At 33.6% G+C, this 22,299-nt stretch overlaps 1 protein-coding gene across 6 annotated transcripts in view; it reads right to left on the reverse strand.

Annotated features, from left to right (window-relative positions):
- Window positions 1-22,299, reverse strand: part of SMCHD1 (structural maintenance of chromosomes flexible hinge domain containing 1) — a 139,820-nt gene that overhangs the window by 55,158 nt on the left and 62,363 nt on the right. For all 6 annotated transcript variants that reach the window (XM_027576125.2, XM_027576126.2, XM_027576127.2 and 3 more), the window contains exons 22-32: window positions 21,423-21,495; window positions 19,180-19,319; window positions 18,434-18,568; window positions 15,990-16,217; window positions 11,201-11,349; window positions 10,029-10,117; window positions 9,108-9,226; window positions 6,098-6,265; window positions 2,808-2,933; window positions 768-847; window positions 390-547 (exon numbers count right to left, since the gene is read on the reverse strand). In XM_027576125.2, coding sequence (XP_027431926.1) covers window positions 390-547; window positions 768-847; window positions 2,808-2,933; window positions 6,098-6,265; window positions 9,108-9,226; window positions 10,029-10,117; window positions 11,201-11,349; window positions 15,990-16,217; window positions 18,434-18,568; window positions 19,180-19,319; window positions 21,423-21,495 — 1,465 coding nt within the window. The remainder of the gene's footprint in view (window positions 1-389; window positions 548-767; window positions 848-2,807; window positions 2,934-6,097; window positions 6,266-9,107; window positions 9,227-10,028; window positions 10,118-11,200; window positions 11,350-15,989; window positions 16,218-18,433; window positions 18,569-19,179; window positions 19,320-21,422; window positions 21,496-22,299) is intronic.

The raw sequence follows: 22,299 nt of genomic DNA on the forward strand, positions 1-22,299 counted from the left end.
CATCCCAATTAAGTTTAAACAATCCTGGTTCTATTTGTTTGAAGATGACATTACAACCTATTTAGTAGAGCCCACATAGTTCTTGCCATTTAGCAGTTCATGTTTCTTTTGCAGAACTTCACAATCCAGTGAATGAACAATCACAAACTCAATCACAACAGGCTCTCAGTTTATGAAGAAACTTTCAGTTCATTCTTGACCATTAAGGGAATGTAGGGACAGAGACGAAAGAAGACAAAGCTAAGCCAAATGTACTTTCCTTGCCATTTAAAAGACTACTGCAGGTTTGGTTTTTTATCATGCTAAACATCTAGGATAAATAATTTACTCCATTAATGAAAAAAGAAAATTATCATTACAAATTTATTTGAAATTTGTGACTTACTCACCAGTGAAAATACCCCCTGCTAAAAAGGAAGCATCTTTGTCATATTTAACATTGAGACGAATTGGTTTTTCAGGGTCTGGGAGAATCATTAACTTAATTATAGGTCCTTCTATGATATTCTTGTTATAGATGGCTCTAACCTGCATCATATGTTCTCCTCTAACAAGGGGGGAAAAAAGAGACAAAGGGTTCAAATTACATTGTTATAACTTAAAAATTCTCAGTTTATACAAAGCTTAGCTCATTTAAAAAACCTCTCTACTGTTTAGTTATACCTTCTAACACTAAATAGAAGGCTAATTATTACTCTTAACTTCAGCAAGGAATAAGAAAAATCAATCTCTATAATACTAATAACTATCAAATTTTTGGTTCTTACCTAGGGGCATAAACACTGAACACTCCCAAATTAGCCCTGCCCCTTTCATCTGTTTTATGCTGTTGGTTTGAAGGAGTGAGCTAAAAACAAAACAAAAGAGTTAATTAGAAAATACTAGAGATCAAATTCTTTTCCTCTATTACAATGTTCTTTTCTTCCATTACTATTTTAAAAATATTTGCACACACTTCCAAAATCTTTAATTTCCTAACCTGAACTAGTAGAAATGTGATATGTAATTACATAACCCAAAGGACAATCATCACTCATCTTCATCAATTAAACTATAATTTATTGTATTTCAGTTATTAAGTTGCAGAATTCAAAATTCAGTTTCAATAACACTGATATTTCAAGTGAAGTTTGGTTATACAAACACTGAAGGTATATTCTAAAACTGGGGATTGTGGGGAATGGCACAGGTGAAATAAACATAAATATACATTTAAGTCAAGGCATCGTAATACCACGTCCATTATTATTTCATCTTTCTCTTTAAGTTTACTCAGATGTGCTCCTTATATCTCTGTTGCAGTATGACCCTCTTAGAGATAACTAAGCTCACTTTCAAATGACTAAGAATCAGTGGTACGAACACTGGTTAGAAGAATCTCTCAGCCTTCTACAAATGCTTCTCTAGAAACTAGATTATTATTATTTGTGGTAGAAAATAATCAGTTTAATTCTTCTAGAAGCAAACAATAAGAACAAAGTGAATTTGTAAACTGTTGTAGCAGAGTATCAGACTCTTTCCTAAGCCCTAGTTCCCATTTCTGCTTAATAGAGCCTAAAAATTAGGTAATTACAGTTCTTGCAAACAAAGCAATAGTTAGGCAAAAATGAGGAGTAATCAAAATGACAGAATAAATTCCTGTATTTGTACCTGTCCCATTTACCCTCTGATCCACTGTCTCTCAACCCATCTTTTTCAAAGTATTTCTTCCATCTGGGTCATAAATTGTTACTAAGCCAGAGAAGCAAGGCTTCTATTTCAGGTTGTATAGCAAGCAATATCATAGTCTTTTTTTTAATAGGCTTTAAGACCTTTGACCCTGATTACTTTACTATGAAAACAAGACCATGTGGATCACAAGCCATTCTTGGCACTTTAATCTCCCATATGACATTTAAGATCAACTTGTCAGGTCCTGGAAATCCCTGTTAGAATTCTTACTGAACTAAGAGATTAATTTTAAGAGAACTGTGTATTTACATAATATCAACTATTTTCATCCACTAAAATTATAAAATGTTTGCAGAGAGATATTTAAGCCTAGCTGAATATAACCCTAGGAATTCTGTGTTACCTGTTAACAACCTAACTGGGACAAATTAATTTCCTTCAACAGGAGGAACTGTGTCAAAATACAACTTTGCAGTGGGCAGCTTCCCCCATTTCCCCTCACAGGAAGGTCCTCCAACTCTGTACAAGGCACCCAAAGTCCCCACTAGAACCTGAACAGCTGGCTATCCCAGTGCTGCTGTAAACAGGTAGTACCTAATCTTGAACTTCTTGGTATCAAGCACTGTTTGCCCCCAAATGTGATAAGGCCATATTCATGCTTTCCCCATACCCTAGAATACAACTCAGTATAAGTCTAGTGGCTATGCCCAGGCCCTGTTAGCTCTCCATAAGGTATGTAGAGGACAGGTACTCACAGGACTCTTTTTGATTACCCTTAGCTTGTAAGTTTCCCAAATAATACCTGTTCCTTAACCCATACTGTAGGTCATTATATTTGCCTTTACTCACCTTCTCGGTGTTATCTATTCATCCTAATCTGAAATCCAAATATTATTAGTATTGTATAATAACCATTCAATCATAATTGTAGATTGTTGACCCTAACTGTTACACTGCTTGCAATGTACAAACTTTACTTCCTCAAAATAATTATGAAAAATCTTTGATTTAAACTAAGCAATAATAAAGGTTACATAAGACTATATTTTTAAAAATATGACTTCTAACATTACCATGACAATGAAACTCAAAATTTTAAGTAGATGAAAATTATGTAAAGGATATTTAAAACTTACCTTTAAATTGTTAGCTTTCATGAGACTTATCTTAACCTGTGATACAGGTGCTGGATTATCCCACTGATCACAAAGTTGAACAATGAGAGGATTCTGTAGTTCTCTTCCATTAATCACTGGAATGGACTAAAATAGATAAAAATATTTTAAGAAGCACTAAAACAAACATGCCTAACAATGTAATTACTACCTGTATATTTACTAAATGATTACTTAATTTATCTCTGGTTCTAGTAAAAAATGGTTTTAAGATTTATTTATTAGAGCGAGTGAGAGAGAGCACAAGCAGGGGGAGTGGCAGGCAGAGGGAGAAGCAGGCTCCCCGCTGAGCAGGGAGTCCGATGTGGGACTCGATCCCAGGACCCTGGGATCATGACCTGAGACGAAGGCAGACGCTTAACCGCCTGAGCCACCCAGGCATCCCAAAAATGGCTTCTTTCATCAATTAAAATAAACTTTTGAAAGTCAATTATATTGTTACAAGTGATCTTCTTATAGAAATTATTAACAATATAATAAAGGGGGGAAAAACATTTGACATTACTAGCTTCTAACACATTCCTAAAAGTTATATATCAGAATGACTTCGATGGAAGTAAAAGTTTATCTGAGGTTCTCAGATGTAGTATTGGCTGTTTATAGTTTAGCTCCTCTGTGAATTGTCAGCACTCTGCCACTCTCCATGAAGCAGTAATGCACAGCTTTCTAGTGCTTCTTAAACTGGACTAGTCGCAGACAATCTACACTGTCTAGTTGGTTTAAAACACCTCTTGCTTTTTCCCTCCTTTATGTAAGGCTTGTGTGATTCTGGGAATTTGCCTGCTGACCTATTAATACTGAACATAACAAAGGAAACACATTGTCTAGCAAGAAACCTGATAAAGTTCCAATCTGTCAGATTTTAAAAGTTAAAAAAAAAAGAAAAGAAGATGGGAAAGAATGGACGAGCAATAAAGTAAAGCTGATTTATCATCTCTCTCCTATCAATAATGTTCCCTCTGCTTCCTCCAACCCTCACTTTACTGGAGGTAGCTGGTTATCAACAATAATGTTAAGAGGTTGCTAAGAGTGGGAAAAAAATTAATGTGTTTCAGATAGGACTTAATTTTTTTAAAAAGATATCCTTGAGACTAGTTTGGTTAAAATGCTTGGCCATCACAAAGTTTACAGGGCTACAGTTGCCTATATTGCATCTGCCAAAGTTTATTAAAAGCCTAAATCTAAAAACTCGATGGCCGTTTCCAAATGCAAACTTTACTGTTTGTACTTTTGTTTACTGCACTGCACTTTATTTTTAATCACATTGTCTACCCATCAAAAAGTAACTACTTTTAAAGAATATTCTTTAATAAATAACCTGTAGCCCAAGCTCTTATAAGATTATCTGGGAAAAAGTGGAAAGAGTATCCAAAATCAAATGTTTATAAATACAAATCTGCCCTCTGCCAGGGCATTACATTAGTACTTGCATGTAATTTAATGTTTCAGGATTTCAGTTTCTTCATTTATAAAATAAGAATGATAATAATACACCATGTTAAGATTAAATGAAAATAAATGTGTATGTTAATGTAACATTTACGTATTTTTTTCTATTTATCAGTTAGGTGTTAAATCAGTTCCCCTTTTCCACTTCAGATCCTGTTAGGGGGAAGGTCGGTCAAGAATTAATTAAGAGGGGCACCTGGGTGGCTCAGTCATTAAGCGTCTGCCTTCGGCTCAGGTCATGATCCCAGGGCCCTGGGATCGAGCCCCGCATCAGGCTCCCTGCTCAGCAGGAAGCCTGCTTCTCCCTCCCCCACTCCCCCTGCTTGTGTTTCTTCTCTCGCTGTGTCTTTCTGTCAGATAAATAAAATCTTTAAAAAAAAAATTAATTAGGAAATTTTAGGAATATTAGATATTCAATTATTACTTTTACAGGCTTATCTACATATAATGATATCTCTAACAATGAGAAATCAGTTTGTTTTAACAACTTCTGGATTTCTATGCTATCTACAAATTAATCTTCTAAGAAATTTGAGTTAAGCTATCATTATTTTTTACATTCCCCAACACAAAGTCATATTAAAAGATGAACATGCCAACATTTTTTCCACCTCAAAAGTAAACAATTATTTCATAACATAATAAACCAACAAATCCTTTACTGACATCACTGGGCACAAAGAATATATTAACTTATGTTGTATAAACGCTCCCAGATAAAAATAAATGCACTGGCTTTTTGGTAAAATTTCTCAGTCAAGACAGTATTACAGAAAAAATTTTTTAAAGCTCACTGTCATCACTTGTTTATCTTATTTTAAACTCACAAATCAAAAAGGGCAATTTCAAACTAAGGCACAGGTAACATAAACTTCTCTTAGAGGTTCTGCTCCTTTAACATTATAATTTCATCCATTACCATGGTGATATAAGCTCATTCTCCTTTAGAAAATAATGTAAGCTATCATATCAAGAGGTAAAGCTCCGTTAGACCAAAACTGAATACCAAAATCTAAATGTTTTAAAATCAGAATTCTAAACATTTAGTAAAAACTCAACATACTTGACAGACATCTGCAAAATCAGTATTTAAGATTTAACTACCTGCATAGGTATATATGCATATAATTACTTGATATCTAATATGCTTTTTCAAACTCCAGAGAAAACATTTAAGACAGTAAGACAGAACAATGAAACAAAATTGGGAAAAAATAGTAACCGTTGAAACCTGGGGTTCATTATGCTATTTTCACTTTTACACAAGTTTGAAAATTTCTATAATAAATTTTTTAAAATTGTTTAAAAGATTTTATTTGAAAGAAAGAGAAAGAGCGCATAAGCAGGAGGAGTGGCTGAGGGAGAGGGAGAAGCAGGCTCCCCACTGAGCAGGGAGCCAGACATGGGGCTTGATCCCAGGACCCTGGGATGATGATCTGAGCTGAAGGCAGATGCTTGACGGACTGAGCCACCCAGGTGCCCCTGTAATAAAACTTTTAAGGTGTCAATCATTCCAGTAAAATTAACATACAGTGTTGTATTAATTTCAGGTATACAACATAGTGATTCAACAGTTCTGTACATTACATAGTGCTCATCATGATGTAATTACACTATTTTTTAACAAATGAGGACACAAGTAATGAATTAATGAATTATTAAGAATATTACTTTGTCCTTTTATTACTATTGCTATTTGTTATTACTTCAACAATAAAACATATCTTTTCTGATCCACCGATAATCTCAAAGTAATAAGACATATGATAGTAAATTCTTTCAAACAAAGCATAGTTACTTACCTCCTTTAATTCTGGCCAGTCTATAAGAAGAAGTTTTGCTGGTGGTCCAGAAATTAGCTGCACTCGAATAAAGTCAGAAAATTCACGCCAAGTAAAACAAAGATCCTTATTTCCAGGAGGGCCTGGAATAAACTTGATGCCTTTTACACTTATACTTTGTGTATTTTCCTAGTGAAGAAAAGTACATCAAGAAAAAATAGGATATTATGCTTAATTTTCAAAAAGAAAAAAAAATGTCATTTACCCATGTGCATATAGATATGTTTCTGCATAGAACAATGACAAATAACTTGCACACATACTAATATGGGTACACTATGAAATTCATTTCCTTTAGAGAAACTGAATTTCTTTTTTGCGAGGGAGAGCTCTAAAAAGGTTCTGGCTATGTCCTTTTACCTTATTTTTTCCTAATTTCCCTCTTATTTACATAGTCTCCTTTTTATTACCCAAACAGCAAAGCAAGTGCTTGCCCTATACCCTTTGCACTTGTTCTTTCCTGATGTTTGCAAAATTCTTTACCAATCTACATGGCCTTTCTTTAGGTCTCTCATATAGGATACCATGATCAAAGGGGTCTTCTCTGACCACCCTATATAATGGCACTGTTTCCATTACCCATTTTTTTCCTTATCACTCATTTCTTACCACTCTTCCCATTATAAGGTGATAAGAAGGTACGGGCTTTGATTTGTTACTGCTCAATCTCTGGTTCACATCTTATTAATGGGAATCTAGCCTGTAATTTCCACAATGTGATCTAATGATAAAAACTAATTCCATACTGGCAGAAGCACTTATACCATTCACATTTTAACAATTACCCTTAACAATTTTGTCATCTTAAATTTCTGAGTACAAATCGATTCCATCAGATTTTAAAAATCAGAGTTAAAATTTCATGCTTTACATTCTCTAACAACTGTTTGCAGAATATTTTCTGTACAAAGACATTGCAAAAATAATTTAAAATTAATTTCTACCCAAATCCCAATGAGCAAAGAATTTTTCAATTTTTGGAAAACAAATTAAATATTCATTGGTAAAACATACTGAAAACTGAAAATATGCAAAATCTAACCTAGAATTCCACATTTATTAGTGAAACACCAATAGCCCTTTTGAAGACACGATTTCTTCTTTAAGTCATCTTGGAAGTTATCTCAGTTTTACTTCCAATCTTGAAAATGAAATTTGTATATGCATTTACAAATTGTAGATGAGTCCAAACAGAATCAAATATAAAATTCTGAAAGGCACTCTCTAAGGTCTAATGCTGAAATTATCAAAGGAATGTACTTCAGAATAGCAGGAAATTTATGTAAATGCAGAAATAATTTGAAGAGATGACATATTAAAACTACTTTTTATCCACCCCCCCCACCAAACCACTATTTTTTAAAAAATAGTTTTAAAATAGAAGGCTCCATTTTCTTTCTGTAGAGACTGGGGAAAGTGTTTGAAAGTGAGTCAAGATAGCATACATCTCTTGTAAAATGACAATAGGAAGAAAGTAAGTCACCTTGGCTGAAGAATGAGCTATGGGAGGAGAAAGGTGTGAGATTATGCTTCGGTAAAATACTTTAGGATATTTTAGGCCATACTGAGGAAATGGAAGTCTAAATTTATAGTATAAAATGCTGATAGATCTGATAGGTGGCATTAAATGAGAATGGAAAATTGACAATGTATTTGGTCAGGTGAAACAGAGCAAAAAAAATATGATGAGAGTGGCTTGCCTGAGAATGACAGAAAAGGACGTGGGGTCGGGAATTGACTATGTACAACTCTTCCAAGGAGATATACTACAGAAAGAAGAGAAATAGAGCAATAGATGGACGGGGAATTAGGGCCAAAGGACACTCTGGTTGGTATGGGAGGGGGAAGTGGTAATTTGTTTTTTAAGATGAAAGATATGACAGCATGTTAACATGCTGATAGGAACCTAACAGATGGGGAAAACTGAAACTGTAGGAAGGCAGGTTACAATTTAGGAGAAATTATTGAATGAGTATGGGTGTCTATGCATAAAGTAGAGATTGTTCATGCATAACAGCAGAAACATGGTTATCTTCTGATTTCGGATATACATAGGGTGAAAATAAATAATGGAAGAACCTGAAAGTCAAACACTAAACGTTATCTCTGTAAAGTAAACAAAACATCATGAAAAGTTATTTAGCACTCCTAAGATATACTGAGTTGTGTTGAACATATTAGTGAGAATAGAAACTATAGTAAGAAAGGGCAACAAAGAGTCTATTCTTGTGATTACTTTGTCAAGTTAAAAACTATAATGGAGGCTCTAAAGGTAATAAGAGTTTTAAAAAAGCATTAAGTGCTCTAAATGGATTCAACTTTACTTGGCCTTAGAATTCCTCCTCTTTCATCTACTCTGGCCTGGAAGGTTCCTTGAGGGTCAAACATTCAGTCCAAACTGAAATCAGTCCAAACTGATTTTGAAGTTATGTCAGCCTAGGCAAAGACAGTGAAAATTTCCCCAAAATTTGTCTTTGATCTCTCCAAGCAGAATACATCATGTTTGCTTGCTTCTTTTAAACTGAAATAATTCCACTGCGGTTCTTATTTTTCAAGATAATCTCAATTAACTGCACAGCTGCAAACCTGCCCAATTAGTTTTTTTCCCCAGCATCCTATTTAATGCAGGATGTAAGCATCACAAAATTTTACTAATTATGAAAAACTACTTCTATATACATATTAAAATATTTATGGATAAAATGATATAATGTATGGAATTTGCTTCAAAATGATATGGTAAAGGTGAAAGTGACGATTATTGAGGCTGAGTGATGGGAACATGGCAATTATTTATGCTATTCTATTTTTTGTGTATGTTCAAAGTTTGTCATTACAAAACCTTTATAATGCCTTTTATGATTTTGCATTGTAAACACAAAAATCAAACTTTTAGTTATTTTTGTTTTTCCCAAATTTTGTTAATTGTAAAACAATGGTATAAGCCAACTGCTATGAAAAGAAGCCATACCTGAAAGGTAGTTTTCAAATGAGAGCTATCAAGTCCAATCCCAGCAATTCCCAAGGCAGATAAAGAACTTGGTGAAAATGCCTGAATCTGATTTCCATACTGATCTGTAACTATTACAACTATATAAAAAAGGACAGCTTAAAATTAAACTGTTATCTTTTAATAAAAGATATAAACATCTATAAATACATTTATACACTTAAAATTATGCTTAGAAAACCACTAACTTTGTTCTCTTATGTATTATTTTGTAAAAAGTAATCATACTTGCTTCTTTTATAATCAGCACCAAAAAAAAATCAATAATCTACTTAAGTACATTTATATATTTATATTTAACATGATGTTGATGTTAATCAGATTTTCTACCATCAAAATTTGAAGAAAATAATTTAGTATTATGTAATAGTCTAGATATAAGAAAAATAATCCATTGATTTTTGATATGAATCCATTGATACATTTACTTTACTCTTAATATTAACTATTATTACTTCTAACAGAAGCCAGTATTTTCCCATGAAACTATTTTTGCCAAACTGATTTTTTTTTTTTTTTAAGATTTTATTTATTTGACAGAGAGAGTGAGAGAGCACAAGCCGGGGGAACAGTAGAAGGAGAGGGAGAAGCAGGCTCCCTGCCAAGCAGGGAGCCTAATGTGGGGCTCAATCCCAGGACCCTGAGATCATGACCTGAACTGAAGGCAGACGCTTAACCATCTGAGCCACCCAGGCGCCCCTGTCAAACTGATTTTTAAAGTTATGTCAGCCTAGGCAGAAAATATAGCCATCTTTCCAACAGTGGTTTTTAAAACAATAAATGTATATAAAACCAAAGCTTCCTTTCAGATCACATATGCCAAAACACAAATGTAAGCACATGTTATAGAAGTATTTTAAAGAAAAAACAGACCATACTAACCTATTTCTCCTTGGAGCTCTTGGCCCATCTGTACTGTTTTTCCTCCTTTTAACTCACATTTTAGATGTTTAGGTTCATCAGGAAGTGGTCTGAAATGAGTTAACAAGTTAAAAGGCTCTAGTTATACCACTGATTGTAGAGAAAAATATGCTAAAGAGTAACATATATATATTTAACACTCGTTTTCTAAAACTTAAATACAATACTCCTCCAAATACCTTAATTCATAGAACATCACACTATTAACCCAAATGGAAACCAAGAAAGACAGCTTGCAAAGAAGTGTTATATCATAGCATCTATGCTAGATTAAAGGGAATTAGGACAAGAGAACTGAGAAAGAAAAGGCGGGTAAGAATAACTCATCAAGAGATCTGGCTGTGGGTGGAGAGTAGTATATCTAAAAATTTTATCTCAGGGGCGCCCAGATGGCTCAGCTGGTTGAGCGACAAACTCCTGACTTCGGCGAGGGTCATGATCTCGGGATTGTGAGGTCAAACCCCACATTGGGCTCTGCGCTGGGTGTGCAGCCTGCTTGGGATTCTCTCTCTCCCTCTCTCTGCCCCTCCCCCTGACTTGCGTGCATGCTCTCTCTCTCAAAAAAAAAAATTATCTCAAATATGGAGCCTGGAAATACTATAAAAATGGATGGAAGAATTCAAGTGAATGAAGTTACTGGGACAGGTGAGCAAGGAACTGACAGGCCAGGATGAAAGATTTTTTTATATATATATATTCATATAAGTCTTTCCCTTTTCTTTCAGTAATACATATTAGGTCTGTTTGGACGCAGGTGTAAAAATCAACACTAGGCAATGAAAGAATTATTCCCTGTAAACACATTGATCACACTCTATCTTTTATGTTTTTCATGTCTGTCATTTTACAGGCGTTTTCACTGCTGCCTGCACTAGGAGGGCTTTCCTTTAATGACAGTTCTAGTTCTCACAGATACCAGAGAGCCAATTAAGCACAAGATATATAAAAGAATAAAATACTTAGGAATGAACTTAACCAAAGAGGTGAAAGACCGATGAACCTACCATATTTCATAGAAATTGCAATTATTTTCTACATTAAAAACAACTTTCACTAGTGGGCCTTGGAGAAAAGCCTTTTTGTTATCATATGCCGAATTCTGAAATACCTCAAAATATAATATGCTCACAAACCTTACTGTAAATGCACTTTCCAAAGACACATGATCATCTTGGAATGAAACCTGGCAATAACGCATATCTTTCACAGACGTTGGTACTTGTACATCAGGAAGCAGACCCTGTAGCAAGTGTTCTTTGTTAATCTCAGGAGTCCAATTAACCTAAAAGAAAAATTATATTATCTAAGAAAAATATAAAGCTTAGTCTAATGTCCTCCTACTGCCACTTATCTTACTGAAGAATCAAAGTTATAAACTCATCTTCCCCACCTCCAAGGAAAAAGTCCCTTTATGAACACAAATGGTGGTGGTTTATATATAAGTAAGATTAAGAAGTTTCTTCCTTTCTAAAGATGTCACTGAAAAACCAGAATAAACAAATTCAGTGAAGTGGCAAGATATACCCAGAAATTGGTAGTAATAACAAAGTATAAAAGAGAAATTTAAAAAGCACCATTTACAACTGCACCAAAAAGATTAAAACACAAATAAACTTAATGAAAGAGATGAAAGACCTAAACTCCAGAAACCATAAAACACTAATGAAAGAAATTAAAGATGACACAAACGGAAAGATATTTCATGCCCATGAAGTGGAAGAATTCATATCGGTAAAATGTCAATAATACCCAAAGAAATTTACAGATTCAATGCATTCCCTACTAAAATACCAACAGCATTTTCCACAAAACTACAACAAATAACACTAAAATTTGTAATGGTACCACAGAAGACCTGGAGTAGCCAAAGCAACCCTGGGAAGGAACAATAAGGCTGGAGGTATCACAATACCAGATTTTAAGACATACTACAAAGCTGAAGTAATCAAAACAGTATGGTACTGGCACAAAAATAAACACATAGATCAATGGAACAGAATAAAGATCCCAGGAATAAACGCAATCTATGACAAAGGAGGTAAGAATATACAGTGGGAAAAGATAATCTTTTCAATAAATGGTGCTGGGAAAACTGGACAGCTACATGTAAAAGAATGAACCTGGATTTTTTTTTTTTGAAACTGGACCATTCTCTAACATCATACACAAAAATAAACTCAAATTGGATTAAAGACCTACATGTGAGACCTGAAACAATAAAAATCCTAGAAGAGAACACAGGCAGTAATTTCTCTGAAATTGGCCAATGCAACATATTTCTAGATTTGTCTTCTAAGACCTGGGAAACAAAAGCAAAAATAAACATTGGGACTACATCAAAATAAAAAGATATTGCACAGCAAAGGAAATCATCAACAAAGCAAAAAGACAACCTGAGTAAGAAAAGATATTTGCAAATGACATATCCAATAAAGGGTTGGTATCCAAAATACATAAAGAATGCATAAAAACACCAAAAAAAAACCCCAGTCTGATTAAAAAATGGGCACAAGACCTGAATATATATCTCTCCAAAGACACAGATGGCCAAGAGACACATGAAAAGATGTTCAACATCATTCATCAAGGAAATGCAAATCAAAACCACAATGAGGTATCACTCTACACTTGTCAGAATGACTAAAATAAAAAACACAAGTTATAACAAGTGTTGCCAAGCATGTGGAGAAAAAGGAATCCTTGTGCAGTTGGTGGGAATGTACACTGGTGCAGCCACTGCAAAAAATGGTATGACGGTTCCTCAAAAGATTAAACACAGAACTACCATATGATCCCATAATTCCATTGAGTTATTTACAGAAAGAAAATGAAACACTAATTTGAAAAAACATACACACCCTAGGTTTACCGCAACATTATTTACTATAGCCAGGATATGGAAGCAACCTAAGTGTCCGTCAACAGACAAATGACAAGGAAAATGTGGTGTATATATACAATAGAATATTACACAGCTATATAAAAGGATGAGATTGTGCCATCTGAGACATGGATGGACCTGGAGAGTATTATACTAAGTGAAATAAGTCAGACTGAGAAAGAAATATACCGTATGATTCCACTCATAAGTAGAATCCAAAAAAACAAAACAAAAAAATCATCCAACCAAATGAATAAACAAAAAGCAGAATCAGGGGTGCCTGGGTGGCTTAGTCAGTTAAGCGTCCAACTCTTGATTTCAGCTCAGGTTGTGATCTCAGGGTCATGAGACTGAGCCTCACATCCCACTGCATGAGCATGGAACCTGCTTAAGATTCTCTCTCTATATATACCCCCCACCCCACTGCTCATGTGTGCACTCTAAAAAAATTAAAAAAATAAAATACCATACAGATAAAATCATATGATCAATTCTGGGAGGTGACATTCAAATTGCTTGCTAAAAGAAATTTATTAATATGGGCTTTGAATAAGATGTAGGTTAATGCCTATTCAGCAAGATGAGAAAACAAGTTATATTTACTTAACTACCATTCTGGCCACCTTTTGGTCTTAATTCATTCTTGGATGCTTTTAGCTCTATTTTTTCATCTCCTGCATTCCATATATTGTTACTTTGAGCTGAGTATCGTACTCTAGCCTACTTTTAAATTTCCAACCCTTTCTATGTAAGAATTTTTAGTTCAACTTTTTTAGCCTTCCATAGTTGTGATTCTTAAATCATTGATATTCTAATATTTGACCCTAGTTTATGCTGTTCTAATCTTAGTTACCTTTTTATCTTTTAAACCATGTTTTATTCTTTACATATATATATGTGTGTTTATGCTTTTTTAATAATGGAAGCAGAATTTACACTTTTCAAAAAGGCTTTTCTTCCCTCACTTTAGCTGTGTTATCCCTTCAATGGATTCCCAGCTCCGTTAGGGTTCACTTTCTTCCATATTGGAGAATTCTCTGAAGACCACAAAAATCACATTAATGATTATACATTTAAAAAAAGAGTAGTCTTTAATATTTTATGCCAATAAAGAGGTGCATGTTTAAAAATCTTTGTAACCCAACAAATATATAACTACTAAATTTGAGGCAAAATATGTCAAATGCTGGTCACATGCTTAGAGAATGGCAAAAAGAAGTTATATACAGGTGGAGGCTCTCCACTCAAGTTTCTTCTTAACCTTGATAAGAAGCTAGAATGTGGGAACCTAACTATGAGAAAGCAAGGAACCAGTTCAGAAGCCGGGTTCCTAGTACCACTTTTAAACCACTCAACTTCACATCTGCTGATATAGATAAAAATGGCTTGCCTCCCCTTCTAAGAAGGATCAGGGTTAGGTCTCTATCAATCGTCCAGTCCCTCCTTAGAAAGGGAAAAACTAAACAGGCTGGGGCAAGGAATATTTCAAGTAAGAGTTAAAAATAAGATCAGCTAAACCCTGTTGAACAAAATTCTTTTAAAGTATCAGATCCTATATCTGGAAACTCCAGATGGCTATAGCATAAAATAGTACAAAGAAATAATTTCTACCTCCTGTCCCACATAGCAACTCTACAAATTTAGTTAATTGGGACCCCCTTATATAAGGGTCTGCAAATGTTGGCTTTCCAAAAAAGGGGGGATGTTTTATCTCTGACTTAAAGAACAGTGAATTTTTTAAACATTATTTTCTCACATAAGATTTGAGTTTTTTCTCTATGGCCGTCAAGGAAAAAAGTACAGTTAGTTCTGCTATACTGCTTGGTTTGAAAATGCAAATTTGTTCCAATGCTATTAAAATATTGGGGAACAGTTTGAGTACGAAGAAATTTTACATTTGCTAATGCACAATATCATCTCTGAAAACAGTATGTGAACATGGAAAACTGTACCCAGCTAAACCAATCCATGGCAATACACAAACAACACAACTCAAACCTACCAGCCACCTGGGATGATTATGTATATTGAGCCACACATGGCCACATTTAGTGGAGTTTCCACAACTTCACAGTAACTCACAAGCTGCAAACTTTCCTGTACTCACTTCCACAAAGTAAACTGACATATTGTAGTGTTTACAGACTTCTTAATCATTTAATATGTGTTATTGTTACTATTTTTGGTTCTACTTTATTAGTTTCCTATCTTTAATAAGTGACTGATAAAGTTGGAGTACTGTGCCTCTAATTCCCATTTTCCCCATGAGCCCTGTGATTCTTATTGCACCTTTTTATCTGGCACAGTGATTTTAAGAAATGCATGTTTCATTATAGCAGAACTGACTGACCTTGAAAACAGTAAAAACAGAATGCCAACTATTCCTTTAATCAATTATAAGAAGAGTACTAGAGAGGTCTACCTTAGGTGATAAGTATGTATTTTGATTTGGTTTTCCTAAGAAATGTTAAGTTTCAATATATAGATTCACCCTAACAAGGTACTAATGATGAATTTAAATTACAGCAGATTGATGAGGACCGTATGAAGCTACTGAGAATCTACAAAACTGTTTTCTAAGATCATGCTTTTAGACAATGGTATGCCAATTTCAAATGGTCAAATTAGGGACCTGTAGTTAAAACAGTAATGTTTCACCATTTGCCTTTAACAGACCTTTTGTTTAGTGCCTTCAGAACAGTTACAAATACATTGCTTTGCTAAGATGATCTTGACTGTGACTGCAGAAATACAGTTGGCAGTTGGTCAGCAAGTGCACAACTGAAAGAGAATTCCAATCTTTGGCATTTTGTTGTGTCAAAATCATTTTTCTAAGTATGAATTTGTCGCATATGAATCATTCACATTTCAAACTAGAGCATGAAACGAATTCTTATTTAGCCTGGAATTTTAAATAACAATATTATTTTTCTGTGATAAGCTTCTTCTTAGAAGCTATCCTATAATACTTCTTATTCAGAGTCTTACAATCAATCATAAAATGAACAAAATTCTTCAGATAACTAATCTGAGATACTTACTTTAATTTTATCTGCTAAAGTTGATGTTATATGAATTTCTCTTTCTCCTTCATCATACATTTGAAAAATAAGATTATGCATAATATCGCCTGCTATCCAATTAACCTCATCCTGATGTTTGATCTGGATTGCCTTTTGTCCTTCCACACTGAATATCTGTAATCTTGCAACATGGCTACTAGGGAGCAACTTAATAGTCTTCTCCACGGGTGCCACATCTTTACAACTCTAGGGAAAGAGAAAAACACAAAAATACATTGAATGGCATCTGCACTTTTTGAAAATTATTTTTGGGCTTTAATGGTGAGTCTTCTACATTGCTTAAGGATTTACTTCCAATACTATGGAAGATCATCTTATACACACTGTTAATGTTCATAGGTTTTGGCATTAAGAAGACACTGTGCTATTAATACTATCAAGTTGTAAGCATAAGCCACATTTTTTCTTTTTTAAGATTTTATTTATTTATTTTGACAGAGAGAGACAGCAAGAACGGGAACACAAGCAGGGGGAGTGGGAGAGGGAGAAGCAGGCTTCCCACAGAGCAGGGAGTCTGACCTGGGGCTCAATCCCAGGACCCTAGGATCATGACCTAAGCTGAAGGCAGACGCTTAACAACTGAGCCACCCAGGCGCCCCCATAAGCCACATCCTTAAAGCCAAAAACTAGCATATTTTGATTTAAAATGATTCTCTTCCTCTTCTTTGGAATCACATGACAGATTCAGTAAATAGCATCTATTAATAAGAATAAAGATGTAAGAAATTAAGAACTTCCCATAAAATCAGAGACAAATAGTTGACATAAAATATACTATTTACACTGAAACTATACATTAGGGTAAGTGAATAAGGCTGTTTATAGCTAAATGAGGACTGTAGATGTCCTGAAAGATGAGCTGGCACATTCATAATTTATTATGGGCACATCAATGTCCCACGTATCAGTAAGGATGAGCTGTATTACGCTAAATTGATTTTAAAGGCACAAAAAATTAAAACATTACATTATTTCATAATCTAGGTTATAGTGCATTCCACAGGATACAGAAAATTCAAAATAAGCCCAAGCCTAAAATACCTTTACATCTACTTAGCCCATTTCTCCTTCGTTATCCAGTTCCAAACATCCTATTTAAGCCCATCTACATGACTAATGATTTTCATAAAATTCCTACCTCACCAAATATTAGGTAAATAACCCACCCTTATTGGTAAATAACCATATTGCATTTACCTGATTCAAACTCCAGTTGCTGCCTTCGGATTAACATTTTCTAACTGCGTATTTTAAGGTATACTTTGATCTTTGTCCTAATTGATCTAGATTCTCGGTCTTCCGCCTGTCACTGCTCTATAGAATTTACGTAATTCCTGATGCTCACTACTCTTTGCTTCCAAACCCAGATTCCTCCGTAACTCTAAGTCTTTCCTTCCTGAATCTTCCTGATCTTTTGCAAGAGAGTATGCTCAAAAACAAGTTGCCCACATTACTGAATTTTAAAAATGCCTAACAAAAAAAAGTGCGTAAGAGGGATTTGAAGGTTATCAATATCACCAGCTTGATAAGAAGTGGAATGAAGTCAAGAGTCATCTCATTCTAGTGAAAAAAAATAAAAGCTGTCTTTCACCCTTTTGAAGCTCCACGTATGTTAACTGATGTATAATTAGTAGGAAAGCATCAGTTAACCAACTGGTTAGGTTAGGTTATTCATCATCTACCATATCAGTAATGGAGAAATTACATTTAAATATTTTCCTTAAGTATCTGTTGTCCCATTTTGCAATCTTAGCAGAGCAACTGCTCACAACAACTGCTTGCCCTCCTCCAGGCTGGCTTCACCTTCCACCATGATGTATTTATCCAGTAACAAGTATCCTACTAGTACATTATCACAGAAATCTCTTTATATGAAAATACTAATCACATACTTATTTTTTAAATTATACATATAAATTGTTTATATGTCCTTCAGTGGTGGTTTACCAGACTTTCTAAGAACGGTATAAACTGTAAGAAACAAAAAAATAAAACTGACATATAAATGCCATATTTTAAAAAAGATTTTATGTATTTATTTTAGAGAGTGAGACAGCATGAGTGGGAGGGGCAGAGAGAGAGAATCTCAAGCAGACTACACACTGAGCACGGAGCCTGAGGCGGTGCTTGATCCCAGGATCCCACAATCATGATCTGAGCCAAAACTAAGAGTTGGACGTTTAACCAACTGAGCCACCCAGGTGCCCCTATAAAAGGGTTAATTAAGAAAATTACCAATACAAAATGTTACTATACCATTTCATGTTGCCTTTTTTTCAGTTTAGCTAAAAGAAACACAGATACCTCATTTTTAAAAGTCAAATGTTACATAAAATACTATAAAGCTGTTATGAAAGATTTGTATGAAAACAATATAAAATCAATGAATGACAACAACTTACAGGTATTTCAATTTTTGCTTTAAGAGTCTGGTCTTTTCTAATGTTCTGTACTTGAATTGCAGATCCTGTTAAAATACTGGTTCCAGAACTGCTACAATCTACAACGTAGACTGGAAGATTTGGAGCACCTAAAAACTTTTGAAAACATACAAAATAATTTAAGATTCCAATCAAATGTAACAAATTATTCAATAATTGTTATTTAAATTTTCAAATAATCCACTACAGCTACCATTTCTGGCTATAAACTGGAAAAAGTAAAATAGAATTCACCAATATTCTAGACAATTTCTGAATGAAGAGTAATTTTTTATAATTCTAAAAGTTATGTCTTCTGAAACACCAACTTCCTCAACCACTATTTTTTTTTTTAACTTTGTGTATTTGGGTTTTCCTTTCCTTTTTGTGCTTTTACTTACCTTCATTTGTCTACGCATCCTTAACCCTAAAAGACATTTCTATCATTCTATTCATAAATACTTCATCTAAATTGAGGAAAATGGATCAAGAAAGGGGGGGGAATGTTCTGTCTATAAGTTTCTTTATGAAACTTGGTATAGGGGATGCCTTTATTGGCCAAAAAGTATAGGCAATGAGAAACCCACAAGTTTCTCCATAGACTAATCATTAAAGATCTAAATATGATGTAAGTTTCACTATAAAGTAGCTAAAAGAGATAGTTATGTCCATTTACTACCAGACAACTCAAAATAAAATCTACGTATTTTTATCTTACAATAACTTACCTTACAATGAACAATCAATTTTGGTTGTGTTGTTATATTGTCTGATTCATCCAAAACTTCTACCTGAAATGGGAAAGCTGTTCCATTTTCTATAACTAAAATTTCAGAATCAGGTTTCACTTTCAATCGATGAGGGGGACCTACCAGAGAATTATATAATGAAATACAAATTCAAGTTTCTAAGACAAATATTGAAACAGCAAGGAAAAAAAGCTTTTAACATTTCAAGTTTTAGTATCTTAATGCTAAGGAAAAAAATAAGCAATACCCATGATTAACCATTTCTATCTCTAAAATGCACAGATTCTATAAATGACCAGATTTTTCTCAAATGTATAAAATGTTTGATGTCTAGACTTAGTTTTACCCAACAAGCTATGACATTATTGTAACGAATGCTAGAAATCACCTCAAGGTGTAAAACCTTAAAAGAGATCCTGGAAAAAAGTATTCAAGAAGAAAAGTTTTTTAAAAATACTTTTTTATTCACTTTAACTTTACACAATGACTGATTTCTCAAAAACATGTTAAGAGAAAACACACATTTTAGGTAAGTGTTCAAAGGATCAGTGCATGTAATAACCAAATAATTTACTTGTTTGATTGCCCACTACTTTGATGTTATAAGCAACCTACACAAGTTTCCTCTAAGAAAACATACAAAATAATTACAGAGTTCACACTTCTGTAGCAATATGACTTGATGTGCTCTATAAACACTGATATTTTTAAATACAATTTATGTTAAATGCTAGTAACAAAAATTCACAAAAAGAAGGTACTGAAAACACTTATAGTAACATTAGTTATTACTTACTTTTTACTATATGCCAAGCAACATGTCAAGTTTTAAGCACTATCTTTATAATCTTCACAATGTTCTTAATGAAGAGGGTAATATTATCATCCTCATTTTGTAAATGAGGAAACTGGAATTCAGAGAGATTAAGTATCTTGTCCAGGTCATATGACTAGTAAGTGGCAGGCTCAGGTTAATGTCCTGAGTAATCTGAAACCTCTTGATGATTATCATTATACCATGCTACCTCCTACTTTACAATTTTCATTCTCAAATTCAAAACAATGTCAAACTACCTGGTTATTAAGAATTTCACTACCCAAATCTATACCTTTTAGCTAACCTCTAAAATAAAAGCATTGTGTTTATTAGTATGTAACAATTTTTAAGTTTCTTCTGTGTGTATTTAAGTATGTATGTAAGTAATCTCTACACTCAACGTGGGGCTCAAACTCATGACCCCGAGATCAAGAACCACGTGCTCTTCTAACTGAGCCAGCCAGTACCTCAACAATTTTATTCTTATACTTCTACCAATGTGCTTATTTTGACATCTTTATCAATTTATGCTTGAGGGAAATCAAACAACTTGAATTTGTGAAAGAACATAGCTACTATGTTTCTTTTCATTTAAAAAACAGTACAAAAGGTCATATGTGGGCAAAGGTAAGATTATAGTGTTATTAATAACAGAGCTAAAACTGACATACCAAGAACTGTTGTGTTTTACAAGCACATGCAGTTCTCACTTTGCACAGTACTGTGTTAACGAGAACTCATGCATATTGGAACTGTGTCGTCCTCCATTCAGTTACCACAAAATCTTGCAAAGTGAGGGTTACCTATATTAATTCATTCAATCCTCACAACAACTGTGAGAAAGTAGGTATTATTTCATTTTACACATGAGGAAACTGAGGTACAGGACAAGTTTACCTAGCTCTTAAGTGTCAGCTTAAATTCAAACCCAGAAGAGATAATATCAGAATGTATTCTTTGAACCTATATGACAGACTGCCTCTCAAATTAGCCAGCATTTCCTACCCTGTGTTACTTTAACGTAACTTCATTACAAAGTTGGTAAGTCATTATCAAGTTAACATAAATGCATGAGAAACTTGTCTTAAGATATGAAACATTTACAGTTATACAGGAAAAGTTAAAGACAGGTCCAGTTCTAATACAAGCCTGATTAGTGTATCTCTTAAGAGTTGTTCCCTAATATATTCTCAACATTCACACTTTTCTCCCGATTATTTTTAGAACTCCACTAATGTCTTCCTATACATTTTCCTGTTTTTTTCAATTAGTCATTTCTGTCAGTGCTTTATTTCACATTCAAACATATTTTCAAGACTTACACTCCAAGCCAAAAAACACTTATATTTTATAATAAGAATATTATTTTAAAAGTAAATATTAGGGATATTTCTTAAAATATTACCTGGTAGTAATCTAATTTTTAAAATCTGTGTGTCTTCTTTTAAACCCGGCAGAATAACCTTCAGATTAAAATTCTGTTGAAAAAATTATTTTAATTAAATCCAAGTCCTAATAGCTCAGTCATTTAACATCTCAATTCTGATTTATTTTTGCTTTTAATTTCCATAACATTACAGAAATCTATTCAGCAAATTTATATTGAGAACGATGATCATTTATGTAAGAGATATAAATGAAAAAATGGACTCATATTGCTTCTTTACAGATAAAAGCCTCTTCAAATTCAAAAGGAATAACCTTCGAATAATCAGAATCAAGATGGGCATTATAAAAAATATGGAAAATAGTGAAATATAAAATGCTAAAAATCTAGAAATCTCTAAATGCAATGTGGTATTCTGGATTTGATCCTGGAATAGAAAACTAATTAGTAAAAAACGCTGGTGAAATGTAAATAAAGTCCACAGTTTTGTTAATAGTATTGTACCAATGTTAATTTCTTAGTTTAGATAAATACTTGATAGTTACAGAAGATATTAATAAAGGAAGCTGGGTACAGAGTATATGCAAACTCTCTATACCATCTATCTTTCTAACTCTTCTGTAAATATAAAGTTATTTCAAAAAAGTTTTTTAAAAAAATCTAGAAATCATTTGTTTTTTAGTAAGCTTATCTTAATAAAGTCAAATTTCCCTGAATTTCAAGTTCTTCTTCCAGGAAACTCTGAATTCAGAAAGATGTACAGAACTTTTAATTTGATTTCATTATACAATGCAGTGCAGCATAAATTCATATGCTGTATTTTTAATTAAATGCCATTTTGATGGAAAAATTTTGAATATATCTTGTAGGTTAATGGTGCAGTGAAGAAAAGTTA

This window comes from Zalophus californianus, chromosome 14, assembly GCF_009762305.2.
Source record: "Zalophus californianus isolate mZalCal1 chromosome 14, mZalCal1.pri.v2, whole genome shotgun sequence".
Taxonomy (NCBI): Eukaryota; Metazoa; Chordata; class Mammalia; order Carnivora; family Otariidae; genus Zalophus; species Zalophus californianus.